We start from the raw sequence: 18,554 nt of genomic DNA, 5'->3' as shown, positions 1-18,554 counted from the left end.
GTATATTATATGGAAGAGTGTAATTTAATATGTGTATATGCAAGTTAATTCTGATTTATGTCCCTGGGGGCACCTCATAGAGTAACGCCCCTTTTGTTTTCATCAGCTGTATGAGCGTGCGCACGCAGCTTACCTGCGTGCAATCAGTCAATCAAATGAAGGTGATTCAAACTTCCTAGTTTGAGCAGAGGATCGCAGTTTAAAATAAAAAGCCTGCCGTTTTACTCGGGCAGTGGAAGAAGCTGTGCAAAGTTTGTATTGAGGAACCGAATTACTTAAAAGACAGCCGGTAAGCTTGCGTTTAATCTTGTTGGGAATAGAATATGTGCTGCGCTGATGAGGCATTGAGACGTGATTGCGGGAAATGTTGCTTGTTTGTAGCGTTGATAAGCTTATAAATACGCACACGGTGCCTCATAAAAACGCTGGCTTGTAAGGCTTCTCATAGCCAGCGGTCCTTCACATACGGCTATGCTGAGAGAGGGCCGCTGCAGACTGGCTGCGGTTAGACCTCAGCCTCGGAGCTCCGCTGGTGCCGTGGTCCTCTCAAGTTCGTGACATTTTCTTTTAAATTACACATTAAATCTGTGAATGGACCGTGTGGTGATACTTAAAAATATAATGTTCTCGCCTCAAATGATCTTAAAACGTACTTTTATTGAACAACAGCAACAGAAAAGAGAACATTTAACTTAGTACTCTGAGCTCTGTGAGTTAAGAAGATGGGCCACCAGGCCAACCAATGAGCAGAAGTTGACTCTCTAGGACACCCCCCCCCCTCCTCATTTGCATAATGAGACAGAAATGCATACAGAAATGTAAACATGACTGGCCAAATGTAAAAAGGGCAGAGAGAAATGTAAAAAGGGCAGACAGAAATAAACAGCGGCAAATAAATAACTAAGTTAAAAAAATACAAAGGAAGAATAAAACAGACAAAAACATTATAACATGCACATAAATAAATACTTAAAAATATATAAGTAATTAAAAAATAAAGTTGAAGATTATAAAGGACAAAAAAATAAATAAGGTAAATATTACAAAGGTAAATAAAGAAGCTAATTAAGAGTTATATACATTTATGTCTCACTTTATAATTTAATTTCTACTTACATTTATTTGTTTATTGTATTTTTGTTGGCAATTAATAATGTATGCTTCTATATTTATTGAGCATTTATTTGTTTCTGTATTTTTAAATATGGCAGAGTTGGTCCTCCATACGACCAAGTATTGAGTGCATAACTACATAATTATTTGAAGGTTGACTTTTTTGTATTAAAGGAATAGTACACCCAAAACATGATTAGCCTTCATTTTCTACTCACCCCCATGCTGAACAACACTCTGGAGTACTTTTTTGATATCTCAAATGCATCTGGAGATCTGGGAGGCTTCTTGCTGTCTGCTGACATTCAAATAATGGAGGTCTATGGTGCCCGAGACAGAAAGGTCCATAAAAGTCCACAAAAAACGTGTCAATATTCCTCCATACTGCTCGTCCAATGTATTCCAAGTGTCCTGAGTGGGTAGCATCCAGAATTTACTCGAAACGAAGTCATTTAGAATGTTTTTAGAGCATAAACAGTAGTGTATAGGATTTCCTGAAAGCGCGCACCTGCGCGTTCACGGAGCTACGGAAGCCGGCAGACCAAGCCAGATGAAAGTGCGCATTCAGCGTCTGCTCTGCCAATAATGCAAGCGTAGAAGAAGAAATGTGCTGTTTACCTGTGCAAAGAAAGAAACAACGAAAGAAAAATGTCTGAGGACTTCAGTGTTGAGGAAGAGCATGAGTTCTTTGCCGAGCTGAATGCGCTGGTTTGGTCTGCCGGCTTCCGTAGCGTCGGGATCGCGCATGTGCGCGCTTTCAGGAAATCCTATACACTACTGTTTATGCTCTAAAAACATTCTAAATGACTTCGTTTCGAGTAAATTCTGGATGCTACCCACTCAGGAAACTTGGAATACATTGGACGAGCAGTATGGAGGAATATTGAAACGTTTTTTGTGGACTTTTATGGACCTTTCTGTCTCGGGCACCATAGACCTCCATTATTTGAATGTCAGCAGACAGCAAGAAGCCTCCCAGATCTCCAGATGCATTTGAGATATCAAAAAAGTACTCCAGGGTGTTGTTCAGCATGGGGGTGAGTAGAAAATGAAGGCTAATCATGTTTTGGGTGTACTATTCCTTTAAGAACACTCCAGACTCCATACCAGTTGGTGGCGGTAATGCGCCATTTCGTGCGTGCCAACGACCAGTAAAATTCCATACAGAAGAAGAAGAAGCAGAAACGCCCTCCTCTACTCCACACACTCCTAAAAGGCTCCGCTGATTTCATAATTTCACTGGGAGCGTTAGCCAGCGTAAGGTAAAGTTGTTCTAGAAATAAACAAGCTACCTTTGGCGTCAGACACACCGATGTCTTTTTATTCACTGGATTGCTGATAGCCCGTTGGTAGTACAAGGCAAAGTGAAGCCACCGGCCGCCATATTGGTACTCCCTAGGTAGACCGGTCGCAATGTAAACAATACGTGCGCTACAGCATCGATCAACGATGATTTTAACATTTTAATGCTAAAAAAAATAAAAATATCACTTTGGACACACAAGCTGCTTCATTGCATCATTAGATCACTGTAATTTATTATTAAAAAAATTAGGCACATCACATTGCATAGTCATTATGAAGTCTATAAATCATGACATAGGCTATTATTAAAAAAGAAAAAAGAAATGAATGTGTTAATGGAGCACAATATTACAGATGTGCCAAAATTGCTAAATTGATGATGTACATGTAGTGATGAAATTGTTGTGGTAATTGCATATAATTACAAGACTGAATTACAAGTACATGTCTGTTAATGCTGTAGTATTTTTTTATTTTTTGTAATTGAAAATTGTGCATACATGATGCTATTTACTTTTATGTTCTGTCTATGCATAAAACTTTTTGAGTTACTTTTTTTTCCCGTCAATATAACATGCAATATATTTCAGTACATGACTTTTTCAAATGGGAAATGCAACAAACACTACAAAAACGACAGCATTATCCAATTAGCAAAGAATTACTACATTGACATTTTACAGTGAATTACTTTCTATTTATTCTAATTTCTAACATTGGACACAATGTCGATTATGGAGGACCAGCTCTACCATATTTAAAAATGAATACAGAAATAAATAAATGTGCAATACATAAATAAGCATACCATTAATTGCTCCCAAAAATACAATAAACAAATAAATGAAGGTAGAAATTTTGTAATAATTACCTTATTTATTTATTGTCCGTTATAGTTTTCAACTTTATTTATTAATTGTTTATTTTTCAAAGTATTTATTTATGTGCATGTTATAATATTTTTCTGTTTTATTCTTCCTTTGTATTTTTTTGCCTATTTATTTCTTCAGTGCTATTTACTTCTGCCTGTCGTAATGATGAAGACTGCGTCTTAGAGGGTCAACTAATGTCCATTGGTTGGAGACCCGTCTTCTTAACTCACAGAGCGCAGAATATTAAGTTAAAAATATCTGCGAGTCAGTCCGACATAGCCAGACTAATGTTACGCTACATACTGTACTATGGGATACATCGGCGTACATTAGGATTTTCCTGGGTAGTACATTCACTGACTGTGAAGTTACCTCTGAATTGTCTTCCCATAGCCTGCAAACTGTTTGTTTTTATGGCTTGTCTCTGTTGGAGTGGGGAGTACCAATATGGCGGCCAGTGGCTTCACTTTTTTTGGGCGTATCAGTAATCCAGTGAATAAATAGAGATCAGTGGTCAGGCATTAGCCAATACATCACCATGTAATTGAGGCGTGTAGCTTGGTTCTGGTGACAACCTCTCTGCTGTGTTTGTGTGATTGATTAGTTTGAAGTGAAAGGATAGAGTACTCATTCCTGTCGTAGGTGTAGCAGTGAACTTTTTTTTTTTATATATATATATATACTTGTTCATTATTCTAATTTCTGTTGCTTCTTTGTGCACAAAACGATTAATATATGTAGGAGCCAAAAATGATAAATGAAGCTGAAAGGGGAGTGAGAGCCCGACAGGGAGAGACTTTTTTAGGACAAGTATAAGGAAGGAAGAATTTATTTATCACCTTTAACAGGCAAAGGAGGGTCACAAAGTTCTTTACTGAAAGCATACAAAAATGAAGTGAAAATAAAAGGTACAAGTCAAAATATTCCTTAAGTTTATGTTTTAAAATCTCTGCTAGTTTAAGTGCAGTGGCAGTTCCAGGATTTCCATAGACAGGTCCAGACAGGGAGCGATGTGTGCTGAGTTGTGGCCAAAAATAATTAAGACCTGAACAAACCGGTAACGTCTGACTTTTAATCTCCAAACTTTTTTTTCCCCATGTCTCACTGACTGCATATAGAAAGGCTCTAACTAGGCAGGGTGAGCAGAGCTGTGCAGATTTTTTTTTTCACTTCCTTCTCTGTGCTACATAAATTTAAATAATTAAATAAATAAAATGAACACAGTCGCAGCAAAGCCCTACTTAACAAGTCTGTGCAGCATCTCTCTAAAACAGAACACATAGAGAATGTTCATATGCCTATATTAAATACATAAGGAGATTTACCTCTAAAGAAAAGAAAACTATGCAATAAACACAGTGAGATGGTTTATATGCTGGCTGAGGCAATGAGAGGTGATACTCAGAAAGATCTTTGAGGTTTGGGGTTTTTTTTCATAAAGGGGGGAGGTTGATGAACTTTGCTTTCCTGCTCTGTCTTTCTCATGGAGAGTGATAAACTGCGCTTTCTTTCCCTTGTTTTTCTGAAGCTCAAAGAGGATCCTTATCCGTTTTCTGTCCTACCTTAGTCATATCATGTGTAAAATCTTCTATTTTTTTTATGTTTAATCAATTGTTGGTGCACAAGTATTTCCGGACAGTTTTCCTTTGAGATTAAGAGATTTTCCCTCAGTGTGTTTCTAATCACAGTTCTCTTCCTGCCAGGCAGATGAAATTGCCAGTGAATTGCTGCGTAGTCCGACTAATATAGACCTGGGCAGTGTCGTGCACGAATGCGTTCAATGAACGGCGTTCACTGAATACATATTTTTAGTGAACGGTGAACTGAACAGACCAGTTTTGAAGTAATGAACTTGAACGAGAGGGACGTTCACTCTGAGAATGAGTGACACACACAGCTCATGTTCACATTCAATTGATAAGGGCTCTTATTAAGGCAAACACAATGACAGACCAGCATGTCTACTGCTAGTAGTGGTCTGTGTGATTCAGACTCATCTGCTGGTATTTCTGATGCCAATTTTGCAGAGGGCTTGGCAGAGTTTTATGAATGAACAAAGGGAGACTCGGACAGGAAAAGAAAAACTCACATTTCTTTGCAAACTGTGCCCAGCGGGACTTTTCTTTTTGATTATGAACTGGCACAAAACTGGACCTGCAATCTATTTCAGTCTGAGCTATGCAAGTTCCCTTGCATAAAATCAATGAGTCAATGAGCACTAAACCCCATGACCTCACCAGACACGATTTTTTTGTCGGTTAGGATGCAAAATCGGATTTGTGTTTATAGTTTAAGGTCCGAAACAAGTTCAGGGTCAATCTATACTGATCACAATGAACTTGCATCTATATGTTTTATTTTAGCGTTCAGCAGATTATAACAGTTAAATAATTTTATGCTTTTGACCTGATCAGTGGAGTTGAGGTGGAGTCTTTAATGGAATGTGGATTTACTTTCAGGATCTGCCTTTGGGATTTTTTTTTTTTTCTTTTTTGGTATTACCTTTCAAATTTTTTTAGATGTTCTCAAAGGATGGATCTGACTATCCATTTTGGTGTGGAGTACCAAACCCGGTTTCCTCTAATGGCTATACTTTCAAATATTTGGATTTTAATTTGGAATTAAACCTTTTCATTTTTTGTTTGGATTTAAATTCAGATTTACTCCCATTTTTTTGGACTTTAATTCAGATTTTCTGTGGATTTAAGTCAAATCTCACTGGATGCCTGGGAATTACACTCAACAAAAATATAAATTCAACACTTTTGGTTTTGCTCCCATTTTCATGATATTAATTAAAAAGATCTAAAACTTTTTACACAACCACAATATAATCATTTCCCTTGAATATTGTTCACTAACCGGACTAGTTATGTGATAGTGAGTACTTAACCTTTGCTGAGGTAATCCATCCCACCTTACAGGTGCCAAATCAAGGTGCTGATTGTACACCATGACTATTGCACACTATACTGCCCTCAATAAAAAGCCACTCTGAAAGATACAGTTTTATCACACAGAACAGCGTCACAGATGTCACAAGATTTGAGGGAGTGTTCAGTTGGCATGCTGACAGCAGGAATATCAAACAGAGCTGTTGCTTGAATATTGAATGTTTATTTCTCTAGGATAAGACCTCTCCAAAGGCATTTCAGAGAATTTAGCAGTACATCCAAACATCCTCACAACCCCAGAGCATGTTTAACCACACCAGCCCAGAACTCAGACACTTATCATTATACATCTGAAATCTGAGTAATCTGCTCTTTACTTCGATTTTAATTGCCTCTTTGATAATTGGCTTAGTCAGCTTAGTTGGAAATAGAATGGCTATTGATCAGTTATGATTTAGAATTTAGTTTAAACTCTGCTGTTATTAATTCCCAGCCAGAAGCACACTAATAAGAATATTTAGTGAGAGATGTGGACATAAAGTTTTCGAGTCATCTTCTTTAATCAGTCATATGATAGTAAAACGTCATGTGTGAGGGTAAAAACCAAAGTTTGGAGGCCTCAACAGGTTGCCTATAGCCAAACTCTTAGAGCAACACCCTTATAACTTTTCAACGAAACTTCTTTCCCACTGAAAATAACACGTTGACACATCTTTTTTCAAACACGGGGCAACTGGTAGGCAGGGAATTTCTGGCTGCTAATCAACTGACCTGTTGGGAAAGGCTCTGTCTAAGTCAGGGGTGCTGAAGTGCAGTCCTCAAGAGCTACTATCCTGCAACTTTTTGATGCATCCTGTTTTTAGCCCACCTAAATTTAAATGAGTGGCTCGTTACCATACCTCTGTTGAACTGAATGAGGGGATCAGGTGTGTTAGAAAAGAGATGCATCTAAAAGTTACAGGATGGTCTTGGAATGGACTTGAGCGCCTCTGCTTTAGAGTACCAGTAATCAGGAGGTCTGGGAGAGATTAGGCTCGACTGTAAAAACACCAAAGTCCATGAATTTGAACCATTCAGATCCAGATGGTACCTGCTCGACTCAGGTTCCTCTGGTCCTCTACACATGAGGGGAATCAGCGTTCTGCTTTACAAGACAATAACTGGACCCGAACCACTGGGAACTGACTAGTTCTGGTTTCTCTCTTAGACTGACTGAAGTCCAGAAGATGGATAATTTTGATATGGAGGAGGACAGAGCAGAACCTCCAGGATCCAGCTGTCTATCCATGAGGAGTGACAGGTCCAAAGATGAACCTCCATACTTCAGTAAAGAACCTGGACCCTCAGACAAAGAGTAAGGAATCGGTTTCTAACTGATGCATGTGACTCTTCAGTGGTTGGATCTCTGGAAGCTGAACTTGTTGATCTTCAGTGTCTTGTGGAGATGTGTCTATGCTCGGGGGAACGGATCCAGGGGATGCATTTTTAAAGTGTGCCTTTGGACAAAAATAGTCCAGTGCATTGTTCAATGCACAAATCAGGATGTATTAAATTGAAGGTTACCTGAAAATGTTTGGCAGCAAAGCAAACTTTTTAATTTACAAACAAAAAACAACGTATCAAGAACGCAGTTAAAAAAAAAAATAAATAAATAAATCCACTGAGATGGGATTTTGTTCAGTTTAATTCACCTCAAGGAGCATCAGACTAGATGTTCTTTCATGAGTTTGAGCTTTTTTAATTTAAATCAAACAATAAATCTGATTCAGATCTTCATATGATAACATAAAAAATTATGGAAATAACTTCATTCTAATGTACATGTTTGTGTTTCAGAGGGCAGAACCATAAACGGAGAGCAGAACCTCCAGGATCCAACTGTCCGTCTGTGAGGAGTGACTTTTCCAAAGACGAACCTCCATACTTGAGTGCAGAACCTGGATCCTCAGACTCAGAGTAAGGACTAATTTCTAATAGATGTGATTCTGTAGAGACAGAATCTCTAGGATCTGAACTGGTTGATCTTCAGCTTTTCACTGGTTTGGACTTTGTTCTGCTGGTTTCTCATCAGCATCCAACAGATTACTGACTGGTCCAAAGTCATTTTCTCTCATTCCAGCCTGATAAATCCCAAAACTTGTTCAGATCAGAATCTAAATGAGCAGAGATAGAGACTCGGTGTGCCATGAATCAGCAGACTGGTTCTGGTTCCTTCCAACCAGAGTGAACTGAGCTATAGAAGCAGCTCTCACTGCAATGGGGTCCTTGGTGTCTTTGTCCACACAGTCTTATCAGTGGAGTTGCAGGTTGGGTCTGTCCACATCTTCATCATGTTTCTCAGAAAGCAGAACTCTCACAGCAGCTGTTCACCTGCTGCTCTGTGGCATATCTTTCCTCCCAATTGCAAACAAACCTTAGCGTCACCCTGCCTCTGATTCAATTCAAATTCTATTGTGGTTTTGGGTGGATCAGTGGTAGAGTAGATGCTTCATGTGCCATGGCTATAGTCCCTCATCCTTATGTCTGGCGTTTGGTTCCTTTTCTGGTTCAATTAGCTGTATGTCCTTCCTGCTCTCTCCACCCACATACCTGTCAGTTTCAAGGCCGGCTATTCGCAGGGGCCAAAGGGGCCAGCACCCCCTCAGAGCGGATCAGCTGGAAGACAGAACTTTCTCACTTCTCTGTTCGCTCCATTCTGTGAGCTCAGCAGAACCTCGGCTATCATTCATGTTGCAGTTGATCTGAGGAACTCAGAATAAATGTTTCCTAATTTTAGTACATCTCCACAGCAAAACACTAAAGCTCATCTGCAGCTTCAAGTTTAAACTGGTTTCAATGGTCCAGACTGAAAGAAATGTCTCCACAGATCGAGGAGCAAACCACAGTGTGGAGAGAAACTCATAGCTGGACCGCTTGCAGCACATCAGAGCAGCTGTGCAGCAGGTAAGACTGAACATCTCCCATCAAAGTTTTCTTCTATCTTCTCTGTTGAACCAATTCCACATCTTTAGTTGGAATTCAAGCTGTTCAAAGTCTTTCTGTGATCAATTATTCCAGCTGCTGTAAATTAAATGATTGTTTTCAACCAACAGCCTTTTGAGTTTGTAGAACTAGTTCTGTTTTTAGCCCTTTGGGCTAAATGCATTTAAATGCATGTAAGTCAACAAATTTCAGTTAAAAACTCTCGACTAAACTAGTTAAGCTTAAATAAACTAAACTACTATTTACACAAAAAAGAAAAGCATGGTTGAAAAGGATAATCACCAAACTGATGCAATATAAACAGTTTAGCATGGATTTTATGTTCTTACTAAGAATTTTGAATGAGCTCAAATTATCTGTTGACTAATTTGGAGCAATTAGAACGTTCAAACTAATTTACAATGCAAACCCAAAAGGTGACATTATTTTAAAAATAATGTTGCTTGATAAGAAACCAATTACCTTTAGTTAATTAATTCTTAACCTTCTCTGATTGAGCTAGTAGCTTGCAAACATTAAATAACTTTTTGTTCATTATTTTGCTAACAAAATTAAATGAGCATTTGAAAAATCACAGGAAGGTTAACGTTATATTAATGTTGAATCCCCACTGATAAATCTTCTTTTAGTTTTGTAAAGGAGAGCTCAAACATGCTTTCCATGCTTGCAACAAAACTAGCAGCAGTAGTGGAGTTTGAAGATGCAATCCCAAACTCACATTACAGTATTGGAAAACATTATGAATGTTTCTTCAAAATCCTGCGCACCATATTAAAACAAACAAAATAAAATCCATATTTTTCCATTTTCATACATTTTTGAAAAAGCTCCAGGGAGCCTCAAGAGTTTGTGGAGCCAAGGGTTGCCGTGCCTGCCCTAAACCAATGAACATGGTTAATATCATTGTATAATGCACTAAAGATCTCATTTTCTTCTGACAATAGACTCTAGTTACAAGATAGATATTTATATTTACAACATGGAATCAGTCTAACAATCTTTTAAAGGACCAAATCAGTGCTGCGTCATTTCCAGTCTTTAATTACCTCCACTAAGGAGGTTATGTTTTAGGAGGGTTTGTGTGTTAGCCTGTCTTTCTCTCTGTTTAAGGTATAACTTGAAAAGTAATTTACAGATTTTAATAACATTTTACCAGGGGGTCCCTCATGCCCAGGAACAATCAATACAATTTTGGTGATGTTCCAGATAGAAATCTGGATACAGTATTGTTTTAAAAGATTCTCTAACATTGTGAGATAGGGATATTTGTCAGAATAAGAAGTTCCCCACTAAACCAGAATGTGAGAGCAGTGACTATCGATAGCATCTGCATTGGAGGTATTTTACTGAAGACAAAAACGCAAAAAATATGTTGTTGGTTTGTTAGCAGGAACAATTCAATACTTATGAATGGATTTTATGGATTCTTTTTTTTTTTTCACCAGAGTTGTGCCATATGCCAAGAAACAATTTATTTAAATATGCATGTTATAGCTATTGGGGTAAGTTACAATTTATTGTAAAATTTTCCTGCTTGGCAGAGGTCTGCGCTCTCCGAGTGCTTTTTTAGTTATTCTTTAAAAACATCCAATCCAGTCTCGGCGCAGATAGTATTCATATTTAAATGGCATATCTCACTAATGATCCCACCTCATTTTTCAGATGGTTTGGTTCTAACTTCATCACTAAATCTGTTTTCTTTTCTTCTTTGTTTCAGTAGATGTTGGTCTCCAGGAGGTTCTAGAGGAACATAAAATCAGCCTGAGGAGGAGATGTGAATGTGTGACTGAAGGAAGTGATGAAACGGGAAGTAGAACCCTCCTCAATAGGATCTACACTGATCTCTACATCACAGAAGGACAGAGTGAAGAGGTTAATACCCAACATGAGGTGAAGCAACTGGAGAGATCTTCCAAGATACAGACCCTCCATGATTCTCCAATTAGGTGCCATGACATCTTTAAAGCCTTTGCTGACCAACATGGAGCCATCAGAGTGGTTCTAACCATCGGCGTCGCTGGTGTTGGAAAAACTTTTTCGGTGCAGAAGTTCACTCTGGACTGGGCAGAGGGCTTGGAGAACCAAGATGTCAGTGTGGTGGTTCTGCTTTCCTTCAGAGAGCTGAATCTGATCAGAGATCAGCAGCACAGTCTTCTCACGCTGCTCCATGTTTTCCATCCAACACTCCAGAAGCTCCCAGCAGAGAGGCTGGCTGTCTGTAAACTTCTCTTCATCTTAGACGGCCTGGATGAAAGCAGACTTTCTCTGGACTTTAGCAACAGTCAGCTTGTTTGTGACGTCACACAGAAATCATCAGTAAACATTCTGCTGATGAACCTCATCAAGGGGAACCTGCTTCCCTTGGCTCTCGTCTGGATAACTTCCCGACCTGCGGCGGCCAATCGGATCCCTCCTTCTTGTGTTTCCAGGGTAACAGAAGTACGAGGCTTCACCGACGCCCAGAAGGAGGAGTACTTTAGGAGGAGGTTCAGCAATGAAGAGAAGGCCAGTAAGATCATCTCCCACATCAAGACCTCCAGGAGCCTCTTCATCATGTGTGGGATCCCAGTGTTCTGTTGGATCACTGCTACGGTTCTGGAGAACCTGTTGACCACAGAGCAGAGAGGAGAGCTGCCCACGACCATGACTGACATGTACTCACACTTCCTGCTGGTGCAGACCAAGAGGAAGAAGAACAAGTACAAAGAAGGACATGAGACGAGTCCATATGAGCTGTGGGAGGATGATGGGGAAGTTCTTCTGAAGCTGGGAAAGCTGGCTTTGAAACATCTGCAGGAAGGAAACATCCTGTTCTACCAAGAAGACCTGGAGCAGTGTGGTCTGGAGGTCACAGAGGCCTCGGTTTATTCAGGAGTTTGTACAGAGATCTTCAAACGAGAGAGCATGCTCTTCCAGAAACCAGTCTACTGCTTTGTTCATCTGAGCATCCAAGAGTTTCTGGCTGCAGTTTACATGTTCCACTGTTTGACCAGCGGGAACACAGAGTTGGTGGAGGACTTCCGGGAAGACGAATATGGTGAAACATCTCTTGAGGAATTCATGGAGGAAATCATGGAGCAGTCCCTCAAGAGTCCAAATGGCCACCTAGACCTGTTTGCTCGCTTCCTTCATGGCCTCTTAGTAGAGTCTAACCAGAGCCTCTTGGGAGGCCTGCTGGGTCAGGTGGAGAACAGTCCAAGAACCATCCAGAGAGTCATCAACACTCTAAAGGAGATGGACACTGATGATGTCTCCCCTGATAGAAGCATCAACATCTTTCACTGTCTGATGGAGATGAAAGAGCTCTCAGTTTATCAGGAGATCCAACAGTTCCTGAAATCAGAGAACAGATCAGAGAAGACGCTCACAGAGATCCAGTGCTCAGCTCTGGCCTACATGCTGCAGATGGCAGAGGAGGATTTGGATGAGTTAGACCTGGAGAAGTATAACGCATCAGAAGCTGGACGACGTAGACTGGTTTCAGTTGTCAGGAACTGCAGAAAGGCTCGGTGAGTCCAGATATTTTCATTGTGTGATGCTGATTCAGCTTTATTGTCCTCCTTGTTCTTCATTGTTTAAGTTGTTTCTGGACATTTAAGAAAAAATGCACATGCACAACCCTGTACCCGCTCCCTAGAGGGAACACCAATGAAACGTGTGCAAGAGCATGCACAAGCCTGATTCTCCTTGTGCATGCTCTGTTTAGAAGTTGCTGTTCATGTTCATGTCAATTTCACAGGGAAGATAAAACTATTCAATAAACGAAACATTACCCGCAGCATATATGGCTCAATATCCATTTACATAAACTATTTTCATTAATTTCAGACAGAACTATCCACATACTTGTATTATATTAAACTCCACTTACAATATTCACCATTGTTCAGAACCATTTCCCTTTTTCCTCTGAGTACGGAGCAGCCAGCTTACTTGGACTCACAACCAAGACTTCGTAGGATACACCAGGCCTGACCTTCAAAACAGGCAAAAAGAAGGCTGCATTTGTTGGTCACATAATGAGGAGTCTTCCAATGTGAACAGGCCACGATGCCTCGCTATGACGCAATAGGCTAACAAATCTGGCCTTCGGAGGATGCAGCCCCTGAATTCGAATTCAGCAGTTGTCATCACTTTTGAACCTGCTCTTTTTGTCTTTGTCAATGTAGCTAAATGTAGAGACACAGAAGGTCTGCAGCTTAACCAGAACTTGAAAAGACTGAAGAGTTTTGCTATAGTGTCAAACACAGGATATTGATGGTTTAACAAACTAAGACTCAAATCCTCAACTCTGTATTGATTTAGCCTAAGGTTGAAAACATGAGTTTTCAGTCTCAAAACAGCTGCTGTGAGTTAATTGCTCCCGACCAAGTTAGCTCTCGGGACAATGTTACTATGGTAACAGGAACAGAGGTTTAAGTAAACCTGCTTTCTGAAATAGATCCCTGATGTTGATCAGTTGATATCACTGTTTGCTCATCATATTTTTCTTTGTTTTTCTCATGTAGATTGTCTGATTTAATTAGAAATTAGTTTATTTCTCATCTTATCACAGACTTGGTGGCTGTGATCTCTTTGAGGCTGAATGTAAGGTTTTGGCCTCAGCTCTGAAGTCTGACCTCCTGACTGATGTGGAAATAGAGAAGATCTATGGAGGTGAATCCTTTGAAGACTCTGGAATGAAGACTTTGTGTGAGATACTGGAGAGTTCAATCTGCAAAGTGAAGAAACTGACGTAAGTTTTCTCTTCAACTCAAATTGTTCAGATAAATTCATATTTATTTCAATTCATTCATTATTTTCTGATATATTTTATCTAATAACCACTCCTGTCCAAATACGATTCCTCAGACCTTTTACCTTATAAATTCATTGTTTTCCTATTTCAGATATTCTTAATATTGAACTTTAATTTCAAGCTGTTCAAAATTAGGAAAATCAGTCAAAGGATTTTAAGTAATGATGGAGATGTTCCATCATTACTTAAATGTAACATTTAGTTCTTCTAAAGCGCAAACCAGAACCACAAACATGTTAGAATAACTAGAATAAAATCACATGATCTTAAAAAAATGTTTTAGAAGATAAGACCTCTAAAGAACAACATCATCAGATTCCTCCACCTTAGCTTTCTCGTTATGCTGCTGTTCTGTTGGACTGGGACAGAGAGAACCTGTCCTCTTCAATATGTCAGCTGAGCTGACAGATTCGGTTGGAGCCACTTTTTTTTTTTTTTTTCAGAAAACTTTTTACTTTTACTACCTACGTTTGTACACAAATACCTGTAACTTTCTACTCCTTCGTTTCTCCAAATTGGCTCATTACTTCTATACATTACGATAAACTCATGACATAACAGTTGCAATGAAACGGGGAACATCAGAAAGAGAACCGTCCAGTCCAAACAACAGTAAAATTAAAGAGGCCTAAATTTTAGTTAGTTATTAAAAACAAAACAAATGCTGAAAAATAAACGCAAAAAAACACAACTCTCTGCCAGCCTGTCCTAGAAAAATTCTTAACACTCAGAAATTGCTATACACAAAACCTGAAAAAGAACAAAATCAAGCAAAACTCTCATGATTCTCCTTAAGCCTGGCATACACTGTTTGTATGATTTGCCTTTATGATTGCACGCAGCTACAGCTCACACTGTATGAGGAAACCGCAGGGTTTAAAAGTTCACAGCTCACGATGTATGTTCTGACACTGTACGACCCTGTGCTCTTATGCGATCTACCTCCTCACACTGAGTGTTTACAAACCACGTTGGACTCAGCTCCGCAGTTAGATGGCTCTACTCAGACCTTCCTATCCAGAAGTCAGACGAGTAGAATACTCGAATGGAAAAGAAGCTCACTAGAGTGAAACGCGCTGCCTTGGCAATTTGTGCAATTTTGTGTGTGAAAGCCCAAAAAAGAAAAGGTGACGATGTATTTGGACAAAGACAAGGCTGAGCAGACGTGGTTACTACGGTCTGTCAATTTTACAGAAATGACTACATTTTACTCATACCCCTGCCATGCTTCTGTGTTTTCATCTCAGATGATGAAGAAGATTCCTTGTTTGCGCACTGAGCAATTTACCCACGACGGCTGACTGAAATTCAAACGTTTGATTTTTCTCCCGATCCTCCCGATTCCTGATCTTGAGAGGCTGATCACCCCTCGTAACCCCCTTTACACTAAACGATGCACGCTGCACGATCAAGCTGAAAGTCGGCCCGATTGAAGTATTCTTGCACGACTGCAAAGTCGGGCCAAAAAGGGTAAAAAAATCACACATTGTATGCCCGGCTTTAATTAGGCTTTCAATTGATATACATGCACACTTTCAGCTCCGATGTCGCTATACTCTATACTAGAGATGCAAAAAGCTCTCTCAGTCTATCAAATTGTCAAAAGTGAATAATGTAATTCGGAAAAAAAAAGTTATAGAATTTTAAATCATGCAAAAGATTATTAGTATCAGTCAGATGAATAATGAACTAGAGGAAGTATTTTTATTAGAAATGTAAAGCAATCAAGTATGTTCTAAGGCAGTGTCTAAGCAGCATCATACACAGATAAAATATATAAATGCAAAACAAATAAAGGCTAAAGGCCAAGACCAGGTCAAATTTAAATAATTTTAAACTCATCTGCCTTGTTTACATAATGTGTTAAAATCTGCTGAGTTATCTCTGTCCAGCGCCATCTCAAATTGTGACTCATTCCGTGTTACAACCAAGGCATCTGTATTTTAAACATGTCAAACATGTGTCAAAGATCTCTGATTCTGAAAACTCTCCACATGGATGGGGAAGGGGGAAGTGATCGGTTCTGATGCTTCTATTTCTTCTTACCTTTTTGATGTGGCTTGTGTTATTCTGGTTCTGGATTGTTTTGCAGCGCTTTCCTTTGTCCAACACAGATTTCTCCTAGAAGAGACTAAGAAACGCACCTGTTTCCTGTTAAATTTAGCCAATAATATTTTACTTTCTTTTTAGATTGAGTAACTGCAGTTTGTCGGAGGTCAGCTGGGCTTCTTTGGGCTCAGCTCTGGAGTCGAATCCATCCCATCTGATTGAACTGGACCTAAGCTGGACCAACCTGAACCCTGGAATGAAGGATCTCAGAGGGTTTCTTGAGTCTCCCCTCTGTAGACTGCAGACATTGAAGTAAGATGTAATTAATATAAAAATAAGACAGCATTTTAGATAAAATAAAATTAGAGAGTCAGAAAACACCAATCCCATGAAATGGCTCCAAGCCGTGCCTCCTCTACCTTTTAGTAGGTTTCTTATGGCTGATAATATGCATTTTATCATTGATGACACCCGATTCGGCTTCTAAAACCGTACGTTTTATTCATACTATTTACTTTATTGTTTTTATCTACTTTAATTACAATGTACCCATTCAAAACACAAACTTTTTTTATTGCTATGTATGTGTTATACTCTGAGTTGTTCTAGTCGGAGTTGATTGAACTAATTCACAGCAGCCTTTATGAAACTGAAAACTCAGAAATTCCAACCTTAGGCCAGTTAGCTCAATTCAGAGTTGAGGATTTGAGTCTGAGTTTATTAAACCCTTTTATTGAAACATACCGCTGATGACTGCTGGAGTCCTGTTTGGGTTTTTGTCTGCTTTGAGGAAAGCCCATTTAGGTGAACCAGATGGCTCCTCCAGGGCCCATCATGCCTTTGATTTCTCCTTCTCTCTGCTGAAGTCAGCAGGTCTTTATTAGAGCAGCATCATGTTGGTATTAATTGTCCTAACCTGCATCCATCTTTCTATTCTTCTAATCCAGATTGATTCAATGCGGTTTGTCAGGGATCAGCTGTGCTTCCCTAGTCTCCGCTCTGAAGTCAAACCCCTCACATTTGGAACACCTGGACCTGAGGATGAACAAGTTGAAGAAGTCAGATGTTCAGCAGCTGCAGGATCTTGTAGAGAGTCCAGACTACAAACTGACAACTCTGTAAGTAGATGATTGGAGTGAATCCAGCTGCTCCACTGCTGCTCTGAACAGGACTAAAGTTCCTGCTGCTATTTATCCTGGATGTGCTGCATCACTGACTGACAGCTGATGGAGAGAGAGAGAGGCTGGAAACACTCATTGATCTCCTCTCTTCATTCTTATTCTCTCTGCAGGGAGTGGAAGTTACCAACTTAGTAGAGAAGAGAAGCTGATCTATGTCCTGATGATCTACAGAGGTTGAAGCTGCATTTTAAAGAGATTCTGACTGGATCCTGAGGATGAATTGAGTTTATAGATTTTTTTTTATCTCTTTATTTGATCCTGTCTGTCATTAAGTGTCTGATATTGTTGGATCAATGATGATGAAATTCAAGCTAAGCTCCATTCAGTGCCTCTGTTGAAGTTTGATCTGAATTTGATCAAATTGTAAAGTTTCTTTTTTTTTTCTACAATTTATTTTCAGCCTGTAACCCAGAAATCTGTAATAAAGCTCAATTCTAAAGTTTTCAGGCTGCATGTTTGTGTCATTGTGATCTAGTTTTTGGATGTTTATTTTAGATGTTTTTTGTAGATGTTTAGGCATCTCTGCTCATTTGATCTGTTGCTGCAAACAGCTCAGTGAGGAAATTATGGGTTCTGAGGATGAAGCTTTTCTACAGTATTTGACATCTATCATACAAATAATCATACATTGTGATTTCAGTTTTTTTTTTTAGTTTATGCCTCTCACAGTGAACATGCTCCTAAGATGACAATTTCAGACCCCTCCATGATTTCTAAGTTTTCAAATACTTATTTTCCTCACTGTAACTGCAGCAGCCTGAGGTCCGACTCTTGAGCCTAAATTGTTTCAACATCAGCTTTGGCATCAAGCAGGAAAGGTGGATATTTCTAAAATGACAAGGTTGATTTCCATTGACCAATTCTAAGCCACAACAATACTCTCAACAGACTCTGTTCATCGCTGGCTCCAGATTGGAAACGCACGGAGACTGCTGCATCCGGCTCAGCTTTGCTGGATCACAGAGATAATCACAGTTATCCTCATCCAATCAGTCCTATTTCTTCTGTGTTAACATATCTCCTGCAATAGAATGAAGGACCCCTGAAAGTAGCTTAACCTACCGTACTTTCCATTTACTTTTCCATAAAGTCACAGGAAGAGTCTGAACATTCATAGTAAAAACATATACATTTTATTTGATGTGAAATGTGATTAAAACATCAGTAAATGTTTAATATGTCAGATGCTTCTAGAAGAGAAAGGACAAGTTATTCACTTCTTACATGTCTTTTTGAAAGCTGTAAATTGTAAGTTCAGGAACTTTATTTCTTCAACAAAATTTAACTGTCTCACCAGGGGTGGACTGGGACAAAAAACTCGGCCCTGGCATTTTGGACTAGACTGGCCCACCACCTTTTT

At 39.3% G+C, this 18,554-nt stretch overlaps 1 protein-coding gene across 3 annotated transcripts; it reads left to right on the top strand.

The window, feature by feature from the left end:
* The first annotated feature begins 148 nt into the window (after nt 1-148).
* LOC107091475 (protein NLRC3-like) lies at nt 149-17,618 on the top strand. Of its 3 annotated transcripts, none has more exons than XM_015385422.1 (9): nt 149-289; nt 7,392-7,538; nt 8,021-8,140; nt 9,051-9,127; nt 10,887-12,675; nt 13,722-13,901; nt 16,155-16,325; nt 16,961-17,131; nt 17,305-17,618. In XM_015385422.1, exons 2-9 carry the CDS (start codon nt 7,411-7,413, stop codon nt 17,324-17,326), a joined length of 2,658 nt encoding a protein of 885 aa, XP_015240908.1. In that variant the 5' UTR covers nt 149-289; nt 7,392-7,410; the 3' UTR covers nt 17,327-17,618. The 3 variants fall into 3 exon arrangements, with proteins under 3 accessions (XP_015240908.1, XP_015240906.1, XP_015240907.1); XM_015385420.1 differs by having other exon boundaries at nt 10,884-12,675; XM_015385421.1 differs by lacking the exon at nt 149-289 and adding an exon at nt 2,259-2,375 and having other exon boundaries at nt 10,884-12,675.
* Nucleotides 17,619-18,554: the final 936 nt, after the last annotated feature.

This window comes from Cyprinodon variegatus, unplaced genomic scaffold (genome assembly GCF_000732505.1).
Source record: "Cyprinodon variegatus isolate N-32 unplaced genomic scaffold, C_variegatus-1.0 Scaffold338, whole genome shotgun sequence".
Taxonomy (NCBI): domain Eukaryota; kingdom Metazoa; phylum Chordata; class Actinopteri; order Cyprinodontiformes; family Cyprinodontidae; genus Cyprinodon; species Cyprinodon variegatus.
Note: the sequence above shows the minus strand (reverse complement) of the source record. Positions and strands in the feature narration are given on the sequence as shown.